General features: G+C 39.2%; 1 protein-coding gene across 1 annotated transcript; it reads right to left on the minus strand.

Annotated features, from left to right (window-relative positions):
- Positions 1-429: 429 nt before the first annotated feature.
- syt10 (synaptotagmin X) lies at positions 430-13,819 on the minus strand. The gene is made up of 7 exons (XM_042511433.1): positions 13,618-13,819; positions 11,722-12,115; positions 8,465-9,026; positions 5,523-5,643; positions 5,011-5,182; positions 3,552-3,681; positions 430-520 (listed from the first exon to the last, which is right to left on the minus strand). Exons 1-7 carry the CDS (start codon positions 13,817-13,819, stop codon positions 449-451), a joined length of 1,653 nt encoding a protein of 550 aa, XP_042367367.1. The 3' UTR covers positions 430-448.
- Positions 13,820-27,476: the final 13,657 nt, after the last annotated feature.

Below are 27,476 nucleotides of genomic sequence, written 5' to 3' on the forward strand. Positions count from 1 at the left end.
GCCCTTCAACTTTGTGCCATTTCAAAGTAAAATGCTAACTGTCTACAGAGCAGTAGGGTTGTTGCTAAAATCTCAAACAGGTTGAAACAGCTGCAAGTGAATCCGTGAGGACTTCTTGCATTCAGGCCTACAATTCATGTGTTCTGTGTAAATGTTTGGCACATAAAGTCTTTCTGACAATTTCAGAGCAGATGTATGAAAAGCAAACTGACAGTGACAGTGAGTGCTGTGCATAGCCAGCTCTGTAGAGCACTTGAAGGACCCGAGTTAAAATGAATCAATAAAAACACCTTTAACACCTTGCTTTCGTGAACATATAATAAACGCTTCAGAGTGGATTTTCATACAACATGCTTACAAGAAACTCTTAGGCAACACAGCTTCTCAGCAACTCTGAACAAACGTCTGCTTCCTTACAGAGGTGGCGTTATCACTCTACCTGCCATCATCAGGGCGTCTGCGGAGGTTTGGGGGAAGGACACGAACCTTGACTCTCAAAGCTTGCTCCTCGTCCAGGCCACTGCAAGGTAGATTATCACAAAACATAACACATTAAAAAGGCTTTGTCTGTCAGTTTGTGATAACTAAGCAGGTCATTTCTCTAGTCCTCAGGATGTACTGTGATCATAGGCAAAAAATAACGTCATCAAATTATTGATTGTGTTTAGGAAAAGATCGTATTTTGGCTTAAAAAAACCCAACATTGTCACTGCAACCATCGGTTAAAATGCCCAGATGTCTTGCAAAAAAAAACAAAAAAAAAAAAAAAACACCCAGTGTTTGATGCCACAATTGCAGCTGGAAATGCCCTGATAATTAGCTTAAAAAGCACCTGTTTTTCCTGATGTCGAGCCAAAAGACACATGGTTTTAGTGACACATTTGGGGCTGGAAATGCCCCAATGTCTCACTAAAAACACCTGGTTTTGGCACCACAATCAAAGCTAAAAATGCTGCAATATTTAGCTAAATACCACACAGTTTTTGCCCCACAGTCACTACTGGAAATACATCAATGTCTTGCAAAAAAACCCTAAAACAAAACACCTGGTTTTTGCCCCACAAAATATTGGCTGGAAATGCTGCGATGCAGCACCTATTTTTGTTGTTTGTTGGTGTCAGTGGTTTGCATCTTGGCAGTCATCTTTTTTTGTGTTGTTATGATATGTATGAAATGTACTATGCCAATATTTTCTTTTGGCAGCTGGGTTGATGCATTTGCACATCCACATCCACAATGGTTGGAAATACGCAATTATAGCGCTAATTGTTTCTTCTTATCTGTTTTAGGAGTTTGTTGATGTACCTTGCCTTCATACTGATAAATGCAACAATTTTCAACATTAGCAGTTACAAGATTATAGTATCGTCTTTATTTTTGAATGTTGACACTAATACAACTGTATGGCAGGGCTGAGTTGTATGCCATGATACAACAGTTGGGCTCAGACTTTGAGTATGAATCCTACACCTCCCGTAGGCCTCCGTCTTGGAGCGCTGTGTCTGTGAGGCTGTTAGGCTGTTACCAAGGATTCCTGCATTTTGCACAGTGGGGGAAAAAAGACGGTGATGCGATAATGCTGCATTGATCCAAGGGGGATTTTAGCCTTCACAAACTCACAACGCTATCCAAACATTGTTAGACACCTGCGAAAACATACGACTGCACAAATTATCCCCAAGAATACATACACCTATAATAAACACAATCCAAAGTGACTATATTCCCATATTCTTATGCAGCAAGTGTTGCTTGCAGAGTAATGTTTTACAGGAAAATTTATTTTTGCTTATGACCACAGTTTTTTTGTTTTTTTTTACCAATGCTTATAAAGTAGATGTACCACTGAAAATGGGTAATCACCTGTATCTTCCTATTCGTCAGATGAGGAGAAGGTGTGGCAAAAGAGGAAGAAACATTGATAACATGTAATATATGATATAACATTTGAAGGGAAGGGGACACAGTTAGCCTTCCAGCATTTGTGAAACTGTTGTACAGGAGTTAGACTTCTTATTAGCTGGCAAATTAGACACTAAAGCATCATCAACTGGGTATTGTTTGCAGTTCACTTAGAGCGCATGACCTCTGAGGTGCTACATTTAAAAACTTGGCCCTGTTGCTGTTGTTCCAAAAAAAAAAGCTCCACTGTGCTAATTAAACCACTTCACATCTCTTATTCATTTCTGCATGAATAACAAAAACATGAAAAATGTAACTAAGACAGTATTATAGTTGTTAAAAAGCACCTAATCAACCTAGGCTGGCTGAATGCATAAAGATAAAAAATAATATAGATCTGTTCCCGTGACTCTTGGTAAAAAGACAATACATTTCCCCTTAAAAATACCCCATAAAGCTAATTGTTTGTGGTTTGTTTGGGGGATATTCACAGAAAAATACCCAAATGTTCACCAAAAATATATAAATGCAACACTTGTTTTTACTTCCAATTTTGTGAGTTTGCCACCTTAGAGTAATAAGGTTTCATTTACTTTCTGAGCAGTTTTAAGATATTGAGCTTCAAATATTTGCCATTCAAAATAACAAAAATGTAATAATGTTAACAAATTGTCACAGGATAACAAAATATGAATAACTCAATTTTGGCAAAAAAGTGTCAGATAGAACCTTATAATTCTAAGGCGAGGAGTTGAAATAAAAGATCTGTGACTTTTTATGCACACAAAAGGCTTATCTCCTAAAAATTTGTTCATAAATTTGTTGAAATCTGTGTTAGTGAGCACCTTTTTAGCCACACCAGATCGAGGCCATCGAGACCAGCCAGCTAAACAGCTGATGCAAATGTCGCATGACGATCTTGCAAGTGAAGAAGCTGGTTGTGACTAGACTGGTTAGATATACTACCAAATCCTCGGCAAAGTGCTTTATAACAGTTGTAAACAAAATTTGAGAGAACTAAGCCTTTAATTTGAATGGAAAAAGTATCAATTGCTTCAATTCATAAAAATTGGGAGCAAAAACAAAAATGTTGCGTTTATATTTTGGTCAGTGTAGAAGGAGTAGACTGGATGGACATTTGTATGTCCCAGTGTACCAGACACTTTTTCTTCCTGCTGTAAGTGAAGGAGAACTGTTCAGAATGTGTTTTCAGTAAAAGTAAATCAAGAGAAAAACAGCTGCTGATTATTAATTGAGGAAAAAAAATGAACTAAATGCAAATGCAAAACAGCAAATAGGATGTATTACTATTTCATTTTTACCTCAATTGTTGCATTTTTTTTCCATTTCAGATTGTCTCCCGTTTTCTATTCTTCAAAACAAATACAAGTGGGTTGATGATTTTTTTTAATAAGAAAACCAAACAAGGAAGATAGTGTAATCTCCATAAAGGAAATGAAAGAAGCAGCTCAACTAGACAGAGCTTAGATTGCCTTCAGAAATGTCAATCTGATGTTGTTTCCTGCACTGTATTGCTCAGCATTTGTTCTGGTCAGTGTCTTATTTAGGAGCTTCTAGAAAGCTCTGTACATATGAGGTCTTAGAGACTGGGGAAAAAGGGAGTCGGGGAGAAAAAAAAGTGTCTGTACCTCTCCCAGAGCGTGCCAGTGTGTGATAGGCTTCCGCGGGTAAGCCAACATTTCATTCCAGTGATCTCGTCCAAGACCCTCAGCGTCCGGCCCGGTGCGACACACGCCAATCACCTCGTTGTGCCCAACTCTGTTAGTGGCAAAACACACACGTAACGCACATTTGGATGCACATTGTGAAGCTTCTTGTAATCCTGGAACGGACAAAAATTATGACTTAACTGAAAAATAAATGCGTATTTCACTGTGTCTGGATTACATAAATGTATCAAAAAGTAGCTGGAAGTTCATCAAGATGCATCACACATCTTTCCCCGGCAGCACAGATAATCTATACAATCAGCACAATTTCAACGTGGACAATTGAGAAAAGTGCCACCAATTCAATATCCGACTAAATCTCCCCTTCTGTTTTTGAGATACAGTATGATGGCCAGAGTGGTGTTTTTGCACAAAATTATGTTGCTACATTGAAGTTGACCTTAAAGCTTTTGGATATAAAATGTCATCATTTTAAATGTGAAACTCTGCTATAATACTAATGTAATTAGCATAGTGATTCTTGAGTTATGCCCAAAAACATGTTTCGTGAGGTCACAGTGACCTTAAATATCTTCTGATCAGTTCATTTTTGAGGCAAAGTGGATGTTTGTGCAGAATTAGAAAACATCTCTTGAAGGCCTTCTTGAGATACTACATTCACCAGAATGAGTAATAGTGACCTTTGACCGCTATATTATCATCAGTTCATTACTGAGTACAATTGTATGTTAGTGCCAAATTTTAAGAAACTCTCTCAGGGTATTCTTAAGATATAGTGAGAATGAAACACAAGGTCACAGTGACCTTGACCTTTGACCTATGACTACCGAAGTAGAATAAGTTCATGCTTGACACAGAGTGGATATTTGTGCCAATTTAAGAAATTTCCTAAGTTGTTCTTGCGATATCACATTCATGAGAATGAGATGGATGCAAGGTCACAGTGACCTTTGACCATAAAAGACCATTTGACCATTCGTAATTTAGTCCAAATGGATGTTTGTGCCAAATTTGAAGACATTCTTGCAGGGTGTTCTTGAGATATCACATTCATTAGAAAGAGATAGATGCAAGGTCATAGTGACCTTTACCTTTAACCTATGACCACCAAAATCTGGTCTGTTCATTGCTGAGTGGACGTTTGTGCCATATTTGAAGTAATTATCGCTTTCACAAGAATGGGGCGGCCGGACAACTCGAAAACATAATGCCCCCGGCCTCGGCTATCATCGGTGCAGAGACATAAAAAACAATTAGGCGCCTTCCAAGAGCAGCCTGATCAGTTTAAATGATCATTTTCTGTGTTTGAGAGCTTCTGTTGATCAATGTTGCATTCCCAATTTTTTCTCCATCTGTGGACTGTTTTGACGTAGTTAAAACATTAGCATGTGCTGTATCTCGTGGCCGCTGAACTCACCGATCATAATCCATCACCATGATGGACAGACTGACTTGTTCCACGTTCTCCGGGGGAATGTCAAAGATGATGGCCTCGTTGTACACGGGATTGAGCGTGCTTTTCTTGGTGGTTGTTTTTCGCTTCTTTAACCTCCGTCCATCACATATGAGGTAAACCTTCACGTAAGGGTCTGGAAGACATGTTTACGGTCATATGATGATATCAACAAAACTAACAATGCAAAATGTCAAAGGAAACAATGCTGGATCTTCCCTGCAGCTGTCTTTTAACATTCAGGTGTTTAGACGCTTGACATAATAACTTTATTTTTCACAGTTACAAGTAAAACCAAGACATATTCTGACAGACTGTAATAAGACGGATTCATTAATTTGTTCTCACCGACCTCCCTACGTCTCTTTCCCATTTCCATCATAAGTGGCCACCTGCTGTCTCTTTTCAGCTAAGTTTGATTTATGGCTCAGTGTGTGCTTTTGATGTGAGCCACATCTTATTTGCTGTCAGGTTACCTGAAGAGCCTGTGATGTCCATGGCTTTGAGGTTTCTGCATTTGATGACTGTCAGGGTCATTCTCCCTGCTGTGGGGAGGTAGCACAGCGAATACATGATCTCTCCCAGGTCAACACTCTCCTGGAGGACAAAAAGACAGGCATTTTAAATTTTTTGACCACGTTCTGTGAATCAAAATGCCAAAGCAAAGGAGTGAACAGCTATAAGGAGATTATACTTTGTCAGCTGATACTTAACATAATAGCAGCATGGCATGGCAGGCAGTTGTCATATTTATCTCCCTCAATGGAGCCATAGTAACAGAAATAGCGTCACAGGTGAAAGGTTTTAGTGATGGCGATGTCAGTCGGTCCACTACTTTGGTCCAAATATCTCAAGACTCAGATGGTTTGCCATAAAATTTTGTGTTTACAGAAGTAGTTATGAAGGGATTAAGTGTACCATCATGTGGAGTCTTTCCTTTCCCTTCATGTGCGCCAACTATCTTAAATAATATTTGAATAGAGTTTTAATCTTATGTGTTTGAAAAATGCCGTGGCAAGCGGGGAAAGGGAAAATATATATATATATATATATATATATATAAATATATAGAAATTTGAAATTTGAAAATTTATCCATGAAAATGTATTGGAACTACCTACATAAATAACACCAAAAGTTACTTATAATAAATAATACTTATCACTTATAATAAATAAACTTATAATAAATAAATTATGTTCGGAGAACAAAGCGAAGCATGATGCATCCTTCTTTTGAATCAGAACTGGGGTCGTGTTTAAGAATTGAACTCTTGAGAGACTGAAAGCCTTCAAAAGCACCTGAAAGCGGCTGCATAAGCTTTTTTCTTTATATCTAATAAGCAAAGTTTTATCGAAGACTGCTTTAAATATTCATCAAATGTATCACTGAATAGTACAATTATTTTCCTAAAAAATCTGCAGTAGAATTTACTCACTTCTGCCTGCAAATCTTTGAAATGCTACATTTGCCTTAAAGCTCTCTCATACACACTTTAAGATGAAGCATCAACACGTTAATCTCAAGTGAAAGTCCACAAAGTAACTGAAGCCGCCTGCAGGTGTGCATCAACACAGGAGGAAGCTTTCAGGTTAATCCATAGCCTGCAGCTAGAGGAGGTAAATACTGTGTGATCCTCGTACTCGACAAGCAAGTAAAGCTCAGGAATGGCTGAAATCATACTCTGTTGACTTAAAGAGCAAAAATCTTACATATTTAACTCTTTGATATGTGAATACACCAGAACTAAGAATTTATATGTCTTTAGTTTTGCTTTTTGCTTGAAATGTTCTAAACTGAAAACAGAAGAAACAGTTAAGATTTTTTACCCATGTTGATATTATTTACATTCTTGTTACTGTAGATTAGCACACATCACGAGGAAAAACTGCTGTTGCGGCTTTGTATGTAATGTATGTCCAACAAAAATCCTGTTCTACGTGGTTCTTGAACTCAGTAAGCACCAAAGAGTCAATTTATCCACCACAGAGCCTCTACATTGTACATCTAACTTTCAAAAGATGTTGTTTAGTGTTTTTTAATCTCCATTTTCTTGATTTACATCAAGATTTGTTGTTGTTAAACCTAGGGAACCTGAGAAAATTGGTTTGATTTCTTTTGGAAAAAGGCAGTGAGCAATTTAGTAAGAAATTAGCTAGATAGAATAGAATTATTAGATATTATTCAAAAAATAAAAAAATCTCCAGGGAACTATCATTTTCAGGTAATTTTCTTGTAACTTTATACTAATTTCTTGCTCATTTTTGGGCACATCGCGTATAATGCATAATTATCTCTTTTCAAAGTGTAAGAGGGCAGTGGTGAGACCGAGTCATTGTTTTGCAAATCACAAGTAAGTGACTAAGTATTTGGACTCAAGTCTTAAAATCTAGTCCTAAGTCAAAACAGGCAAGTTGAGTTTCGAGTCCTAAACAAGTCATAATGCACTCTTCATCAAATGTAATGGCACTTGAACAACAGAGTAAGTTTGTACTAGTTTTGTGGAAGTGTAATGGTAGTTGTAGTGTTGTCTGTAGTTTTTTGCCTGCAGGATTTGTATAAAGTAAATCAAAGTCCTCAAACTCCTGACTTGAATACACAGTGCTGAAATCCCAAATGAGGTAATAAGCTAAGCAGGTACTCACAAGTCATACAATCAAAAACAATAATGTGTTACCATTCTTTAAATGGTTAGATTAAGAATAACAATTAATGATCCTAATTACTTAAGTGCTTTTAAGAAACAGCCTAATATAAAAAACAACCTTTGTAATTGAAAGCCAATAAATAAACAGCATAAAACGTAACTGAGAAAATGAGAATCATCTCTCGTCAGTCTGTATGCAAAACTAAATATACACCTCTTCTTTTGCTGTTATATAGCCTACAGAAGCTTCTGCAAACATGAAAACAATGGCTCAGTGTTTCACAATGAAGCCATTCATTAATGAAGCAGAGGCACTTGAGTAAATTGCGATAAGTGTTAATGTGGGAGTGAAACACACTGTGGGGTAGAGTACCAGATCCTCTTTTAGAAAGAGTTCATATGAGGACATACGCTACACCCCGTAAAATCCTAAAGCTCAAAACCATGTTCTGTGATCAGATAATTTTACTCTCTGTTGCTGTTTTTATATCTGTGAAATATCCTGCAGTTTCTGGAAAATGTATGTGGGCGTTTGGCTGATGAAATGTATTCCCCAAAACATTTAAATTATGCAATGCGTTCCACCTGCTTCTTTTGTGGAACGATTTTGATGAATTCAGGCTCTTAGGGGTGATTCAGTGCAATGCTTAATGTTTAGACCTTTCTAAAAACATCATATGTTTCCATTCACTCGGTAAAGTCTGGAGCAACATTTCTCACATAGCAACGCTGTCCACACTTGGCAGTGTGTTAGTGTGAACGCCAACTCACTGTAGTCGCTGCATGAATATCCTTCCACACCACTGCCTCCCTGGAAAGATCAGAGAGTTCAAAGAGGTTGTCCACCACCACCTCGCCAATCATGTCGTGGCTGGTGAAGCGGTCAAAGTCGTAGACGCTGAAGTGCAGCTTGCGGTTGCAAATCTCATCGTACACTACGGGGAAACAGAAGGTCTCGTCAAACATGGGGTTCAGATTCTTGCGGTGGACGCGCGTTTGGAACTTCTTCTTCCTTTCCGGTAGCAGGTAGATCTTCACGTACGGGTCGGAGGTGCCCGTGAAGTCTTTGGCAGGCAGGTCCAAGGCCTTGAGGATTCTCACCACCAAAGCTTGCTCCTCATAGTCGTAACGCAGCGAGAAGCTGAGCTTTCCGCAAGTCTCCACGGGCTCTTTGGCCTCGTCCTCCGAGTCCACAGATTTCTGCTTGTAGAGTTCGGGCTTTATTCTTCCGATGCTCACGGTAGAAGACTGGCGGAGAGGCACTGTGTCCATGCTGAAGTCAACGCTGGTGACATTCATCTGACGAGGCAGGTGGCGCCGGAATGAATTGTGCCTGTTGAAAAGGGGAAAGGGCATCTGGTGAATGTCTCAAAGTGTCAGCGTTATGCATGAGTGCCTTTGTTATGATGGGCGCTAATGGTTTGTCAGGAGAGAGCTGCGTCTGAAAAACATCATGCATAATAATGTGGTGCTCATGGAACATGCGTTGACATATAAACGTCTGGTTGAATTGCTGCAAAAATTGTCTTTGGATGGTCTTTAGTCTTCGGGAAAGAAGCACTTTTAATCTGGCTGAGAATCATAAAACTGAACAACCATCTGACATACTGCAGTTCCCAAGACAGCACTTAACAGTAATGACTCCTTGAAGGATATCTTTCGATGTGCTTGATGAGTGTGGGCAAGTCATAACTGAAAACTCTCTCACAATGACCTGCCAAATGAGGTCAACAAATGATACACATACTATATTATCCTTTTTATGCCAAAAATCAAGACTCAATAACCATAAATTTTTAGACAGCCTAAGGCAGGGATGCTCAACTTGCTTTGCCCGAGGGCCACTTTTGCAAAATGACAAGACCAGTCAAAGCAGCCCCATATATTTTTCTAGGATTTTAGCACATTTCTAGGATTTTCGTACAGCTCCAAGATTATAGGTCATCTCTTGGATTTTTTAGGATGTTTCTAGGGTTTAAGAACATTTCTAGGATTTTAGGATGATTTTAAGCCACCAAGTTCTAGTCACCACTGTACATGGTAAAAAACATCTCCAGCATTCACATTTAATCTCTTGTATACAAGTTACCTGAATGCTGAAAATGTCTGTGAAACTGAAGGATCTTTTGAAAAAACAACGGCCCTGTTCGATTCGCCAATCTTGTCACCTAGCAACTGGCCCTCCTCCTTTCTGACAGTAAAACAATCATAGCAATCTGACAGCCGTGGCACAAATAATATGGCACTTGAAAACTGAATACTGCTCTAAAAGTATTGTAAACAACATAGAAGGCTGCATGTTGTGGAGCCAGTGTTTGGTTTGTCTGTTTTGGGCTACTGTAGAAACATGGCGAACAACTTGGAAGAGGACCTGCTGTGTATGTCGGTAGGCCTACAAACCGCTCATTCTAAGGTAACAAAAATACAACGATTCTTATTTACTCTTGATTATAAACAAATTAAAACATACAGTAGTTATTATATTGTATACAATTTCCAAACGATGCCCTAAAACAGTATGTGGGCTTGAGCAAAGAGCATATTGTAGGTGTTTTTGTCATTATAAGGAAATAATCAGTGAGATCAAGAATCACTTTCCAAAGAGCAGCTGGAAGACAGTAGGCGTTGTAATCTTTAACCTTGCCTCTCTGTATCCCTGGTGGGTGTATAGGTCATGAAAGACATTGGTCTCAATATAATTTAATTAATGAGCCTAACGACAAACCAAAGCAATTGTCAATAACGGCCTCCTCTGAGAAACTGAGCGCAGCTGCCTGGTGCGTCTCACCAGAAACCAACCTTCCACCATGACAGCTCCCACCCCACAGCAGTGCTAATTATGGACGTTCTAGTTTAAACACAGTGCCGGAAAACAAAGGGAAGCGAGAGCTGGTTGTTTTAATTACTGTGGCTGCTTCCCACCATTTCCACATCAGTTTGTCTCTCGGACGTAAAAGAGATTATAGGGTTCTAGCTGAAGCGAGGAAATATATCAGGAGTCCCGATGATGAGATTTTGTGCGGTCAGAGAAAAATGCTGGAATGTTACAACGTACATTTACTCAAATAATGTATTATTGTATTATAGTATTTTCTTTCATTCTACTTTATACTTTTACTGCACTATATTTCAGAGGGACATATTGTACTTTCTACTTCACTGCATTTAACAGAACTCTTTAGTTACTTTACAAATTAAGATTTTCGCATAAAAATAATTTAAAATAAGATTTAAATGCCGTTTTGTAATAAATTACATATAAACGTAATTACCACTTTGTCCAACTACAACAATTAGTTAATTTATCAGTCTACTGACAAAAAATTAATTGCCAACTATTTTGATAAATATTTAAAATAATATAATAATGCCCCCCCCCCCCGTTTTTAAATCATTACATTTTTGTTGTTTTATTTATAATTCAATTTTTTTGGGGGGGGGGTGTTACTTTTTTTTGTTTTGAATTTGGGTGGTGTTTTAATTTTTCTCCAGTAATTTTTATTTTTAAATTTTTTTAAGGGTTTTGAAGTGTTTTTTTGTAATAATTTTAAGGTTTTGGTGGGCTTTGTTGTTGTTGTTGTTGTTGTTGTTTTTTTTGTTTTTTTTTTTTACAATTTTTCTAAATTGGGTTCTTTTACTTTTAGCACATTTTTATGATTATATTCACTGTGTAGTATTAGTACTTTTACATAAGTAAAGGATCTGAATACTTTGTCCACCACTGTCAGAAAGTGCAGGAGGCACACAATTCATCATGTGCAACTGTGTCTCAAGGTCAGCGTTAAGCCCCTGCTGCTCTGTAACACGTGCCAAACCATGTCGAGGACAGCGTCACGAACTGTCAGGACTGTTTTTGCATTTGTGTGTGCTCCTGTTGCATGGATTGAGGACACAAACCAAAGGAGGTTGAAAAACGCTGCCATTGTCCTGTGATTGTCTGCACCAGACAAATAGCTTTTGATGATTATGTCCTCATTGTATGAGCAGACAGGGAGGGGTTGTGACTGCGGTGGGTTCGTGTGAGGTACCTGGAGGAGGAGGTTGGCTCTGTGGTCTGCCTCTGGATCTTTGCCTGCTGGCTGAGCTTCTCCCTCAGGGCTGTTTGCACCTCGGCGGGGATGTCCGGAGACGTCTGGCTTATCTTCATGGCCGCCTCCAGGAGCTTTACAGTACTCCGTCCGTTCACCTTCACCTCCAGCGGGTACTTCTTCTCCACCTCCGCCGCTTTGCACTCATTGACCGGCGGGGAGCTGGGCGGAGGCACGTCGGGGAACCCCACGTGCAGGCCATTTTCAACGTGGGCCGACAGAGCCTTGCTCCTCCAAATGGGCCAGCACAGCTTCCAAAAGACAAAGAGAGAGACTACCAACAGGGCGAGGCCACAGAAACCCACGACCACAGCAAGGAGACTAATAGAGATGTCTACATGTAACCATGGAGAGACCCATAGAGGAGGACAGAGACACAGAAAGGGAAGAAGCAAGCAAAATATGACGGACAAACATGCAAGGGAGAAAGAGAAAAAAGGAGAGAAAGCCAGCTGTAAGAAAGAGGGGGCAGCATGTGCACCTGTTTGTAAAAGCAGGACAATATAAAGTCATTTAAACCTTGTCAAAGAGCTGCAGCATCAAGAGAATCACACATTCAGAAAAGAAAGTGGGAAAAAAATCTGCCCCCGATATTTCCTCCAGTTATTGACATTTAAACGCAAAGTTTGCACAGTCATATGCAAAGAAGATAAATTCATGCAGCTTTTCAAAAACCTGTTAAAGCGGAAAGCGATAAGATTTCAACTTTTCACCTCTACCCCCACCAAGCATCCTCATCTCGTATTATGGTCGACACCACTGTCGCAAAACTGGCGAGATCACGCTTTCCTCAGAGCTGAGCACAGCATCGAAGAGAGAATTAAAAAAACATGTTTACTGGAGAGGTTAACTAATTTTGTAAACCGATAGCTTATGTTACGTAGCATTACTTGATTTTGACCGTTGCTATGGACTCCATTCGTCACTGATCACCAACAGTCAGCTGCTTTGAGTAAGAACTCAGCCAAAATATAGGTTTGAATTGCAGGGTAGGGGTTTTACGCAATATGGTTGGAAGATTTTAGCTATGTGGCAACTTTTTACCTAACTTCATGGCATATAGTATAATTGCTTATATAAATGTGACTTTCATTTTATATTCCCTACAATAAGTCATAAAACAGATCAATCAACCTGTTATCGGGGCTCTTTTTCTTTTGCTATGCAGAATTTCTGCAGTTATGCTACTTGTGCCACCCTCTGCCATTTCCACTACTACTATGTACAGTAATGAAAACTGCAAAATCACTAGTTAATTAGTTAAAATTACTCCTCTGCCGCAGTTTGCTTCCTGCTTTTGTTGTGCAGTGGTTGACACACTTCCTTTTGTGCCATAAATCAATCCTTCATTTTTCCCAGGAGATCGTACCAGGTGGCTGGCTGAATTACAAAGTGAAAGCTGAGCTAATGGCAAACCAGTTTCAATGCAGCCTTTTCATTGTTCTGTAGTCATTACATTGTGCAATTAACATTATATTCCCAATTACATGTTCAAGCAAAAAACAATCTCTGGAGACTTTAATTAAACTGACATTGACTGTAAAGTGAAGATTGGAAAGGAGACGGGAGAAAGCAGAATATCACATCTGTTTTCCACCTGTTGCTGTTTCATCAGTCTAGACTGAACTGCAGCAAGATGCGTAACAGGTAGAGAAACACTTTTTCAACAGTTTAGCGCGAAAAAAATACAAAGAACTAAGTGGTGTGATAAAGTTTCAACAAGTGAGAGCTAATGTCTCCTTTTTTCCAAACGCTGCAACAACTCATTCTTTTCGAAAGGAAAAGTGTTAATTTAGGGGGTTTGGGGGAGATAAATAATGACTTTATTGCATTTACCTGTGTGTCCTTTACCTGGTATGTTGCTCTCCAGAGGAAATATGTCCGCGCATTTCTCCCGGTCAACGTGTCCCGTGAGACAGAGTTCCGTTACGATCTGGAGAGCCCTTTGGCACAAGGTGATGCTGTCCTCCGTCCGGACACTCATGTCTCTCCTGTTAAGCCATTGCACGCCGGAGGAGCCGGGAGGGCGGTGGTTCATTTGGGCACCTTTTTTTTTTTTGGTTTTATGCACTGCAGAGTGCAGCCCGTCCGCGCGAGACAGCAGGGAGGCGCGCTGCGTCCTGATCCATATCCAGCGCGCAACGAGGAGCGACTGACCACACGCGCTCCCGGTCACTGCGTTTGAGGAGCAGGCGGCGGGGTGTGGGAGTCCACCCCTGGCTGCGTCCAATAGCGACGCGCATCAAGTGAATCCGGTTGGTTGATTGCAGTAATGAGATTACTTTTCTACTAACGACTACAGAGTTTCCCCCGTGGCGACCTGTGCGCGTGTGTCCGCCCTTCGTCCAGCACACGCTGCTTTATAGACTCCGGTCCTCCCAGCCCCCAACAGTCTTTGTCCCCTGCGACCCTGCAGAGTGTGAAGAGGGTGATAAATAGAAGATAAAAGGTGGAAGGAGTGCAACAGGTGCTCAGAATAACTTTTATTTTGCAAACATATAAAAGCATCCAGTGTTTTTATCATTGCCTCAGTAAATCAGGTCGAGTTTCACCAGTCATCAGAGCCTTATTATTCTGTTTTCAAAGAGCCACGTGACAGCGATATCCCCTAAAGTGACATAACACTTTATGTATTGCTTATATATATGTGGAGTGTATCTCTCTATCTGTATTTATATATACAGTATATAGATAGATGGATGGATGGATGGATATGTTTTACTCTCATTTTTCACAGGTTGAAGTTAAAGATCTAAGACATTTTTATACTCCAAATAGATATATTACACTCAAATTTTGGTACAAAACCCCCCGAAAAAATAGACAAAGTTAAAGTTATTATAGATTTGACTGATTTTTCTTGTTATAGATATCACATTAATATTGTTATTGTGAACTTTTTTGGCCATAGTAACCATGTAACCATGAAAAACTGATACCGATGCTTTACATGATATTATACTTACTTTATTTTTTATAAATTTGTATGTATACTTATTTTACATACTTATATGACTGCATTTATATTATGTTTAGCATATATACATACACCACAACAATCTGACTCATTGAAGATTTATTTTTGCAGTGATACTCTTTTATAGTGATACTCACTCAAAATTGTACCCAATAGGGTGCAAGGTGGCCCGCTGACCAGTTTTGTTTGTTGCATCATATAACTAAAGTGACATAACAACGCTTCACCAATCACTGACTTTACTAATAACACTGATGTCACTTTAAACACAAAAGTCATTGATGGTTGGCTCGGACAATTTAAATTACCCCTACCTTATTAAGACGAGGTCTGTCATAACTCCAGATGCATGATGAATTGACTTGTTAATATTGTTGATATTAATTCATTTTAATTTTAGGCCATTTTTCTGTTCTATATGTAAAGAGAGAGCACTGAAATGTCTAATTGGCCTCAGAAAAGAACAATATCACCAAGACTCCAACAGAGAAACATCCTAAATACTTTGATGTTCAATTCATTTTACTTAATTCTCCACCAGCATATAAATATTAGAACATTAAAAACAGCGTAAAACACAAATTACATAACATCATTGTCCCGACAACATTGTTGCCTCCTCTGCAGGAGCACAGACTTTATCCACCCCATTTTCACTGGGTGCTTTTATTATTTACCTTACACTTCATGCCAATGGGGGGCACAAACCCTGTAGCCAAGGGAGGCTGGAAATTGCACTGGCAAAAGAGAGAACAACAACAGCTGCAATGAAAGAGTGATGAATACAGCCATGGTTACACCAAGACTTTTCCCTGAAAGACAGAACAATGGAAATAACCCAGAAAATAAGCAAAAAAACCCACATTCAAACCAGCGCCACATGATAATTTTTTGCACCTTGCATTTCTAAAAATGTTACTTATCCTCACAATGAGTTTTTGTTGTTCATGTCAATGCATTTGAAACAGCTTGATTTTTGCATTTTTAGCTCCAATGTGAAAGCAAATATTAAATATTCTAACCTGGTCAATGGGAAAAATGGAAATCCAGTGGGTCCATACAGCCTTTCCATGCATATAAAGTGATATATACACATGTATGCTGTACATTTTAAATTGATGTCAAAGTATTATTGGGGGTTGGAGCGTCCCTCTGCAGCTTTACGTTCACCTCCTGTGGACTCATTATGTATGACCAGATTGACACATTACGTGTCTCTCCATCTTTTGGAGCATTACCTCTTCTGATACGTGTGTGTCTTCCAGGATTTATGTACCACAACCTCTATTTCTCAGCCAGACCTAAAGACATTCATGATCTCCAGTCCAGAGGATGGATTTTAAAGATATTAGTGATCCCCCTGACTTTTTTTCTATCGACACTGTGAAGTTGACATTTGTGAACCAGAGTGAAATCTGTCAACAGCTGTTGGATAAAGGAAAAACAGGAAAACGAGATCATTGGTGGTTTTATGTAATCAAACCAACAAGTTCTTATCCCAAGTCGATACATACTGCCACTTTGCAGTGGACGTCTGCATTTACATACGATGCTCTAGGTATCCTCCTGCATCTACTTTTAACATTTTGGATTGCTGTGATGTGAACAAAATCACATGGTGGGATGACGCTGCACATGGTTATGTTTAGGCAACAAAAGCACACGGCAACCAACGCCAGGACTTCAACAAAATGCTGGCATGAAGGGTTAGGATTCGGCTACAAGGGCACAGATGATTAGGTTTATGATATAGAGGCCGGACACCGGACTTTTGTGTACAAGTCAAGTTTGTACAAGTGTGGACAAGTTTGAGATCCATCCACAGTCCCTCCTGCCCACCCTATAGAGACCTTAATGCTCCTTATATTTGTGCCAGAGTGCAATCCAGCACTCAGACTGAGTATTTCCAAATGCACCCTCAGAAGCCTCCAGACTACATTGAAAAAAACAGTTATTTTACTTCACTGAACTGGGCAGCTGTGGCTCAGAGGTACAGCAGGTCGTCCTCTAATCGGACTGTCAGTGGTTCGATCCCCGGCTCCTCCAACCAACATGTCAAAGTATCCCTGGGCAAGATACTGACTCCAAATTGCTCCTGATCCTGCATCATCGGAGTGTGAGTGCGTATGAAAGGTTACTGAGTAGCAGGTGGCATCGTGTACGGTGGTTTCGACGACCTGTGTGATTGTGTGAGTGAAAGCACTTTGAGTGGTCATAAAGAAAAGTGCTATACAAGTGCAGTCCATTAACCATTTGGTCTACTGCTGCCTTCTATCAACTATTGTGTAAGGTAAAGGGATGAAAATACTGTAATATAGTGTAACTTAAAGCTGATACTGATGTTTTAGGTGGCTAAAATACATTTTGCTCTGGCCCCTGTATACTACACTACATTGTTTAGCTTCCATGCCAGTAGATTTGGTTTATCCATGATAATAGTAAAGCAACATAATGCATAGAATAAACACAGTTGAAACGTCAGGTAGGTTGGACCACTGTGTTTAACTATATCTCTGAAAAATGTATAGTTACGGCTGAAAATGACAACAGAAATAAACAAGTTTGTAAATTTTACATATCTCCGCAATTGAAATCAACTGCCGTTTTTCTACTCCGAAGTGTGTTGTTGCTCTAAATACTGCAGCCTGGATCTTTAATTAATCAAACCAAAATCAGCCAAAATTATATTGTCATCAAGCACCATCATCAAGTCAAAATTTAAATCTGCCCAATATGTTTATCAATATAAACAGTTTAGTTTTGGCTGCCTGTGTGGCTGCAGACTCTTGTTTCTGTAGGATTTAGAACGACACTGCTGCGTACGTACACAGTCAAAGTCATCACTTCTGCCCACTTTAGCTCGTTTCTGATCACAGATTAACATCCTCCATCAAAAATTGTGCCCACTTTCCTATACGGGGGATGTATCACTTTTTTTTGCACCATGGTGCCTACATCACGAAGCTAAAACCTTAAAGCTGTTTGGCAGACCTTCAAATTTGGGAATTAACCAACAGAAGGGCAAAATAATCAACTGCTGTACTGAAAAGGAGTTGGCTAGGCAGACTCGATTCCACATCATGCTATTGATATGAACCACATGTGCATGCAGCCTGCAGGTTTGGCAGCCCGAACCATGTGGACTATAATGTAATCATTTAATATGACGGTGCTCTTTAGAACACCGAAGGATAATTAAAACATCTGATTGGAAGCCACCTGTGGCATTTTGCAGTCATGGATTAGGTCATTATCCATACTATACCAAGCACTGCGTCGACCTTTCATGAAGCGCTTCTGTGCATTCAACATATCTCTTGTTCCCAGAGTGTTTTATTACCCATGGCAGTTTATTCTCATCCTTGAATGCTTGACATGAGGGACATGAATCCAGAAGGGGCTGTCTCCTAGACAACACTACATGTATTGTCAGTAAACTCTCTGAGAGATTGGCTTAATGTCTTGAGTTAATGTCCTCCGTTTATGTTCAGAGTATTGTGGAGTGAAATAAACAGCATTTGTGCTGCAGCCGAGCCTGCTGGGACATTTGAGTACTGCCTCGAAAATCATCTCCGCTTTAAAATACATCTCAATGGCAGTTATAGGTTACTAATTGGAGTGCTGAAACAAAGGAGGGTGATGAAAGGTTAGTGAGTGATTATGTTAATGTTAACTTGTTAACTCAAAAGCAATCACTGCCCACACGTATTTTCTCCCAAACACAAACGAAAGTGAATTTAGTGCACCAACTGTGCCTCTAAACGATGTGAATTTCCAATTATCCCATCAGGAAGGATTTATGTTATAATCATGTCTGCATTGCAGTGTTGGCATAAAAGGTTTGATCTAGATAACTCAGGGGGAAATGTTACCATTTGTTCTCATTTTAGGGCCTACAAGCCCGGAGAAAAAAGTTCTCTTACATTGAGGTGTATGGTTAATGTTTGTTCGAGTCCAGGCAACTACAACAAGGCTACACGAAGACGTTTAGAGAAATATTAATAATTTAAAAAAAACAAACTTTGTCTGATAGTAAGAGAAGGACATAAAATAACAGAATCTCAGATCAGTCGCCAGAAAAAAATGTTGGTATTATACATAAAATGTCACGGATACAATTTACACTGATACTTACACTGAAACATTGTTTTAACAATGCTGTGTTTGGACACAAAAAACACTTTGTTATTGTGAGGAAAAAAAAACATATTCTTACTTAAAATACCTGATCTTGGGGGCACAATCCCTGCTGGGAAAGCAGTGATGTCTCAGTAAAAAACAACCACTTTTTATGCCACTGTCTTGGCAGGAAGCAATGTCGATGTAAAAAAACAGTGACGACTTGCTAAAAAAACACCCATGTTTGGTGCCCAAGCCACAGCTGGAAAAACAGCAATTACTCGCCAAATCATATTCGGTTTTAATTTTTTGCTGATCTTGAACAACGGCCTCCAACATCGACGGAGGCAGCTCGTGTATTACATCACTTTGATAAATTGATGTAATACATACGACCTGGAAAGGTAATGTTTTTTTGGTTTGCTAAAAGGTGAATTGCCAACATTTTCTTCTGGCAACTGCGCAAAAAGCTCCAGGTGGCATCTTCAGATGTTTTGTTTTGTCCAACCGAAAGTCCTAAACCCCAAAATATTCATTTTACTTTCATGTATGACAAAGAAAAGCATCAAATCCTCTCATTTGAGTTATTTGAACCTCCAAATATTTGACAGTTTTACTTTGAAACATTGCTATATTGACAATTTTGTGACAGGACATATGGTATTTTTATGCTTTAACTTATTTTAACCTAAAGCATGATCTTTTGTCTAAACCTCCAAATAGTTTTGTTGCCTAAACTTAAAAATGAAACAAATCTATGTTAGTCTATGTTAATTTTGAAAATAGACTGTTATGCATTTAACAAGCAGAAATTCTTCATCGACCAAGCGTCAGTAGTTGATGAATTGGGAGTGAAAGTATATTGGTTGTGTGTGAACTTAAGAAGTGGCCCAAAGATTAGCAAGAAATAAGTAAGTAAAAGTATCTAAAATTAAACAAACAAAACAAAAAAACCAAATTGCATAGTAACAAATACTCAAAGATTTAAGAGGTTTGAGTTATTTGTGAAAGGTGCTGAAACTGATGTCGATCCAGGTTAAAGGGTCAAGCACCATTGCAATTGTTTCATAACCTTAATTATGTCATTATCTCAACTTAAACCATGATCTCTTCCAAACCAAGTCATTTTTTAGGCCCAGATATCTCTAAAAACTTAACCATGGCAGACTCCGATCAGAAAACATTTCTGTTTTTTGCAGCTCTGATTTGAATAGAGGGCAAAGACAAATGGAGGGCAATTACAAATGACTCATTTTGTCATTTAATTGTTTGAATTATGTTTTCCTAAATAATGTGAACAGACAAGTGTGGCAGTCAGTCATGTGTATGATAGTCAAACACTTTTTTCAGTCTCTTTTGTCTTTGTGGTGGCCTCAGTAGAGGTTATTTAAGGCTTTGAAATTGATTGAAAGCAACACACTGGCTTTCTTCATGTCTCATAGATTATTACCTCTCTCTATAAATCCTCCGTCTCTAAATCTGATAGAATTTCTCACTGACACTTTGAAGCCTTTATCTTTCCATTGGCAGACGACTTATTAGATAGATGTACTCGGACAGTTTTGTTCAATAATTGGTCGCTAGAAGACTAAATTATCTTGAACTGATGTTCACACAAATCACATCAATCTTGACTGCACCACCGAGTTTTTATACCTATTATTTAATACAGATTGTGGTTTTCTGACAGTTGTACTCTATCTTTTCTCTCCTGGTAAAACACCAGTGTGTTTTTATATGTATGAATACATTCATATTATACATTATACATTCATATCTCTTGGAATTTTAATTGATTTCCAATATTCATATAAAAATTGTGAGAACTCTAATTTGGTCCATACTGAGAATTTCTTTTTAGCAAATTAGATGCTTCCCACACATCATTGAACAAATAACTGGCTAGACAATGAGATTAGGAGACATGGGCAGTGGTGTAACAGGAGCACCAGACATGAATTTGCATCTTATGTAAGATTGTTAAGGTTTTAGAGATGCTTTCAGTGAGTCCAAAATCCACCTCAAGGTTAAATGCAGCAGAAAATATTCAAAACAGTGAAGGTGCCAGTGGAAATTTTGTAAAGGAACCTGTTAAAGAAAAGATTATATCTCTGTTTCAAACTTTGTCTCTGTCTGTTGGGATGTGCAAGGACAGAGTCTGAGAATGTCAAATGTCATGGTAAATGTCAGAGGAGTTGGCCACCAAGATGGCAGTGAGAGTGTTTATATCTCTGATGGAGAGTACATAATGTTCAGTTTCTTCTGCTTACACAGAGGGGTGGATGATATGGACAAAATCTTATATAAAAATGTTATGTCATGGTAACAGTATATATCATACTATAGTAATTGTTTCCCGTAGATGTTTTTTTCAAGTCCAGTGGTAAACACAGTAAAAAAAAAACCCTAAACAGACGCCTGGGATGACTGATGGTGTGGTTGGCTTCAGTCCAACGGCACTGGGAATCAGCAATTTAAATATTTGCGTTCAAATTTTTGTTCACTGTATTTTAAAAACTTAAAGTGAACACAACAAGGAGAGGATGTCTGCACAAGCTATGTAAACCTACAAAATAATAGTACATCATGAGCAAAATGTGCATAAATTACTGCTGCACTTAAGCTTTCTCGGCTTTGAGAAAAATATCACAACATCATTCTCCTTACATGTCTCAGTTAAGAAAAAAGTGAATATATGGGGTTGAATGTTACACATTTTTTCTTTTTGGATGGTGGCACTATGGTCATTTTGCTAACCTACAACCTCCTTTTCCTCACTGCACTCATTTAAACCTGTAATCCCCTATTCTGACAGTGAGAGCAACAACAACACAATCAACACTTGCATGTGTCATAGCTCGCTGTAGTTGATTTAGTAAAGCAGAATTATTGACACAGGGTGATTTATTTTGAAATTTGACTAGGTTTGCTGCCATTGTTTTCTGTGACTTCCTGCGTGACTTGCTTTGCAGCCTGAAGCAGTCTTTGTTCAGTCTTTAAATGCTGCTCTAAAACAGTGGATTAATTGTTTTGAGTGTCACATGACCAACACAAAATGCCTCAATTCACTATCGGGGTTTAATCCATGCACTTTGGAAAGTCTAGAGAAGCATCACAATTATCTTATTTTATCCACGGGTAAGTTAGCAGAGCGCTAATTGAGAGGAAATCTCAGGATGGCAAAAGCATGACTCGCCCTCCTCTGTGTCTGATTGGCTGTCTAATATTCTTTCCCTGAACCTAATCAATTGTTAAGCGTTCCTGCTTTAGCGCCCTGACCGTAGTCAGCGAGCACAGCGGAGATTTGTTTACCTCCAGGGCTGAAGTAACATCAGGGTTAACTCCCTTCACTTTAACCAGCAGCTGGAAAACAACACAGGGGAGCTCCGCTTGGTCTTGAGAAGCAGCAGCGTTTATTAACTGAAAACTGTGACTTGCACTGCACATTTTCTGCCAAGCGGACCACTTTTACTGCTAGACACTCTGTCACTGGACCATTTACATCATACGCTCACACATACACACACTGCCCTGTCACTAAAGGAGCCATGCCACTCTTATAACACAACCTAACTAACGAAGGCACGGAGTACTAGCCAAGGGCGGGTCATGACTTCTACCTCCTAAGTTGAAAAATACAGTGTATTTTGCCGTCCATCGCAAACGTTTAGGCTTGGCGGGGGTCTCGTTGGCCTGGCAGTGTGCCAGTCTTTTACCATCTGGAAAACTCCAGGTCAGGCTCTTAGTGTGACTCTTGTGCCTGCTCTGTGCTAACTTTCAAGGGCGTGGAGGCATGTTACCTCTGATGTTGCTAAGCAACCATAATCAGCACGGTATCATGGCCTAATTACAAGAAATCCTGCGTTTGGAACCGATCATCCTCCAGGCATTCAGTGTGCATTAAAATATTATCTGTGGGACAGACGTAAACCTCTTGGTAGCCCTAAAATGTTCACGTTCTCCACCATATTTACAGTTGCATAATAACTGTAGAAGAAGAAAAGATATATGTCAGCTGTGATTAGTTGTTTCTTGTCAAATGATTTGTGCTGCATGTTGCTGCATTCCTAAAGTTGAACTTTGTCTCCTGGCTTGGGAACACTTTTGTGCTGCAGTGGCTCGGCTCTCGTTCTTGTGAGTTTGCCCTCTGCATTGAAAACAGTGGGTTTAATGCCACAAAAAACACAGCATGGTTATTGGCCCCTAACCACTTAAATCCTAGATTGACATCAGTTTTCTTTTGCTTTGTTCAGACACCTTTCGCAAGCTGTTCGACCCTTCAATACCAAATTCGACCAAATTCAGTCAACACGGAAACCGTAGCAAAATGGTGCGAACCTTTTTCAAGTTAAATGTACCCTTGGATTTGCAGAGTTGCATGAATCACGAGATCATGCAACAGTCCAGCAACATAACCCGCCCCAGTCCCAGGAACAGTTCTGCGCTTTGAAGCCAATTTGTCTTGGTGGCCAAACCTGTCTGATAACATTTTGAAAGTCTAGAAAAGCTGCAATATTAAATCATTTTATCCTGGTTTAAGTTAGCAGAGTGCTAACCCGGTAGTTAGCAAAAACAGCAAAAGTCTCTATGTGTGCTTCCTCTCAACGATGTGAAAGATCGGGTAACTTTATAACTGGGAATTTAAACTTTTCTGGCTGCAAGCGCTACTGAGCACATTTCAAAGGAATAAATAGGCCCTTCCTCAACAGCTGTATTTAAGCTGAATAGGCTGTATTTTCATACATCCACCAGCCTGCCCTGAATAGCTCCTGTAGTAGAAACAATATTGCAAAAGACACATTTCTACCATCGCACTCAACCGTCACATGGTCCAACCCTACTCACACAAGAGGCTGAGCAGCCGGCACACTGAAGTGTCTCTTTTAGTTAAATCAAGCAGAGCGAATACAAGAAGAAACACTGTTTGGATGAACTCATCAGCATTTTTTTTTTTTGGCATAAACAAATGAACACATCAAATTAAAAAGCAGGCTGTTCATCGTCTTCACTGTTATGATGTTGTTGTGATATTTCGGCGAAAGCAGGCAGCCAAGGAGCCTCGTGGGGACAGACATGCTCTAAGAACATGGTCTGTTACGTTGGCTGACATTAAGGGAGCCTGCGAGTAAGAAATGATTTTATCATTAACATTCATGAGTGGGAACATGGGTGGCTTACAGGGTGCTGCGCTGCTGCCTAAAACAAAACACACCCTGCACGCAGCACCCAAACTGCAGCCGTAATTGATTATTTTGGAGACAGTGAGAATACATCAGAAATCTGAATTCATCAGCACAACTTGGCGAGGAGAGCCAGTCCTCTGTGAATGTCAAGCACACTGATTGTGGAAAAGAGAAGCACAAAGAAACACTGGGGAAAGTGTTTGACCCTAAAGAGCTGGATAGTCTCTCTCGGTTGTTTCTTACCAGTTGTGACTTCAGTGTGATAATTTCTCCTGTTTGTTTTTAGTATTTCTTGACTTGCCTCCCTGTGTCAACCACAGAGGCGTGATGTGTTAGGCTGGATCAATTTGTTACTTAACAGTTTGATGACACCCTGGTCTGCACCCGTAGCAGGCTCCCTAAAAAGACTGTTTGTGTTAATTATTCTCACAACACTTGAGGCTGCTGAAGCCGGGATTTGTTGGCTCTGAGAACCATTTGGCAGATTTATGAGCAACATGACAAGGGATTATTTTCTTATGTTTACTCTCTCCAGAGAATGGTTGCCTCCATCTCAATATATTTTTTTTAAATGAGAAAACACTGAGCTGGTTAAATACAAGAAACAAAATGAGGAGTATAAGTGCTTACTCTCAATTGCTGGTGAAAGTATGAAAATGAAGGAGGTTTTTATACAACAAGCAGATGAAAACAACACTTGTAATGTTGTGGACTTTAAAGGGATAGTTTTTAGTAAAGGAAAAGAGAAAAAAATAAAGGTTTCAAGGCTGCATATAATAATGTGCACACAGCGCTTGTGTGGACAGGATTTCTTTTTAGATAAAGGACGAAAGTACTCAGTTAAACAAAAATCAATGTGGACTAGGACATATACTAAACTACAAATCTACCGAGTGGTATGCAAAGTATCTGTAATTCACTCTACATTGACAAACTCCAAAATTAAAATGCTCTTACATGTACTGAATAGTGATAAAAACTGATAAGTACTCTTACCTGATAATAAATCTGTCCTTTTACTTGAGTCACATTTTGAAGTCAAGAATAAGTAAATGAGAATACTTCCACCACAGGCGCATCATATTGAAACATAAGCGGTGAAAAATGTTTGTTTCACACAGTAAAGTTCAACTGTAAATTAATCTACTCACAAACTCACCAGTTATGCTGCAAAAGAAAATAAAATGCATCAGTAGCTTAGTGGTAAAGTGAAAGTCTGACTTGTGGTAAACCTCTTAAAAAGACATTTTTCATTCCCCTCATGAAGCCGGTCTGATTTAATCACGGATTACCTAATGGCTCTTTGGTTTAATTAGGCCATTTAAAGGTTAACTGCCAGGTCTGCGCCCACAACAGTCGGACATCTTTCACCACCGTGAACCTCCTGCACCAGTCCTGTCAGTTAGACCTGCGACTGTTACATGGTGCCTTTTTTTCCCTGTCTGCTCTTTTATACAAATAATGAGTTACCCAACGCCCATTCCCTGCATGTCGCCTTGCACATTAATGCTTACAGACATGTTTTTCACAGCGGGTCTCCATAGAGATGCTCATATTTGTTCTCCCACTTTGTGGCACATGCATCCAACATAGGATTCAATGAAATGATTTTGACTAAAACAAGAAATCAGTACATTTAAGCTCCTTTTTATCTGCTTGCTTTTCACAAAAAAGATATGTCTAGCATGCAGCTATGCAGCTTTGCATCTGTGACATATAAGGAAGCAGTATTTCATACTCCATGTGGGTTTTTTAGACTCTTCTGTTATGTCTCTTATCAGTTTTATTTATTTCTTGTATGGACTGGTATCTGAAATAATGCTGCATTCGATTTATGTCTAAAGTTGGAAGTCTGACCTGGGAATGACTATAGTTGACTATAATCCAGTACAAAAAGCCAGGTTTCAGCCAGGTTATCATCAGCATTTAACTCCAATCACTGCTGCACATAAGTGCTGCCTCACAGAGCTGCTAGATTCACTGTCGACTCTTAGTCTTGTTAATGTCTGACTGGTGAAATTCGATGAAAATTGCATCTGATAGCTGATAGCCACTGATGCATGTGTGTTTTGTTGTCTTTTGCATGCTGTGCTCCTTCATAAAGCTTAGTTTATACAGTATGCAGGTGTTGTAGCAGTTCTTTTTATTTTCTTGTAGCATTTTAACACCTGAAGAGGTAGAATTGAACAAAAAAGAAGATAGCCTTTAAGAATTATGCTTGCCCAGCAGTTAATGTGCCGCATTTCTGTCTCTCTCTAAACTGTTGACTGTGAAAATAAAGCAAACTGGCCAAATCTAATAAAAACTAGACACTTGAAGAGCACAGCCCTCCACCAAGTTCAAAGAATATTTCTTGTTCCTTACAGGGAAAATTGGTTTGCAGCCAGGATTCAAACAAAATACATTAATACTGATGGACAACAACAACAAGACATAGTTTACGGAGTGGCTTCAGAAATCTTTAAGCCTCTAAATCAAAAATACAAAAACAGATGAACAATCTGTGTAAATTAGCAAATGAGCAATTAGTGCATATTGACAGACAATGGTTAACATTGGACATGTAAACAGCCTCAGGGACAAAGGAAATATTATACTGCTTGGTATTCAGAAGGACAAGGCGAAATGTTAAAGGTATTCTTTGCAGGGGTTGTCCTAGGACTGAACCAAACTCAGAATTATGCTAGTCGAATCGGATTTGGCTGTTCATGTTCACGTAAAGTTTGAACAGGCTCCGTGGGGATATTTTCACTGACAGAGGCCTTAATATAATATAGTTAAAAAGCTAAAAGCACTAACGATGGATCCCAAATGCGCAACAACATTTTTTGACGACACTAGATATCAACAAAAGCCAGAGATTAGATCGTATTAACTTACTGTGAGCTGTAAATTCACATATACGGTATTTAACATACTTTAAAAATGGAATAAAATTTCTCCTTAATCCTGCGACATCTTTTGGAGTTTAGGAGTCTCACAGCCTGGAGAATGCAGCTGCTCCATAGTCAGATGGTATAACAGCAGTTACTTCTGTATCTTTGCCAGCAACTGAATTCATTTATGTTTTCCGGATTGAAGTAAATATTTTAAGTTGGTCAACATTTCTCTTCTTTCAGTGTGGCTTCTTGCCTAACTTGATTGATGGACGTTGTTCCTCACACATAAAGTAATAAAATAAAATCCAACTTCCTATAGATCACGCTCAAAGTTCACAATGTTCCATGCTATAATAAGCCAGAGTATGAATTAGTCAGGTGTCTTTTCTTCTCGTTGTCTTTGTGTCACACTGGCGTGCACGCACACACACACATGCACTCTCACTACGGATGCACTCGGGGTAGGCTGTAGCTGATCACGCTGAGAGCTCCTCACTGCGATGTTCGGAACAATTACCTCTGCCTCGCTGCCACTCA

The sequence above is a fragment of the Plectropomus leopardus genome, chromosome 22 (genome assembly GCF_008729295.1).
Source record: "Plectropomus leopardus isolate mb chromosome 22, YSFRI_Pleo_2.0, whole genome shotgun sequence".
Classification (NCBI taxonomy): Eukaryota; Metazoa; Chordata; class Actinopteri; order Perciformes; family Serranidae; genus Plectropomus; species Plectropomus leopardus.

Coding starts and splice junctions, on each gene's coding strand:
- syt10 (XM_042511433.1), bottom strand. CDS start 13,819: ATGAACCACCGCCCTCCCGGCTCCTCCGGCGTGCAATGGCTTAACAGG. Junction 9,027..11,721: donor GAGCCAACCTCCTCCTCCAG/GTACCTCACACG, acceptor CCTTTTCAACAG/GCACAATTCATTCCGGCGCC. Junction 3,682..5,010: donor ATGGTGATGGATTATGATCG/GTGAGTTCAGCG, acceptor TGCCACTAACAG/AGTTGGGCACAACGAGGTGA.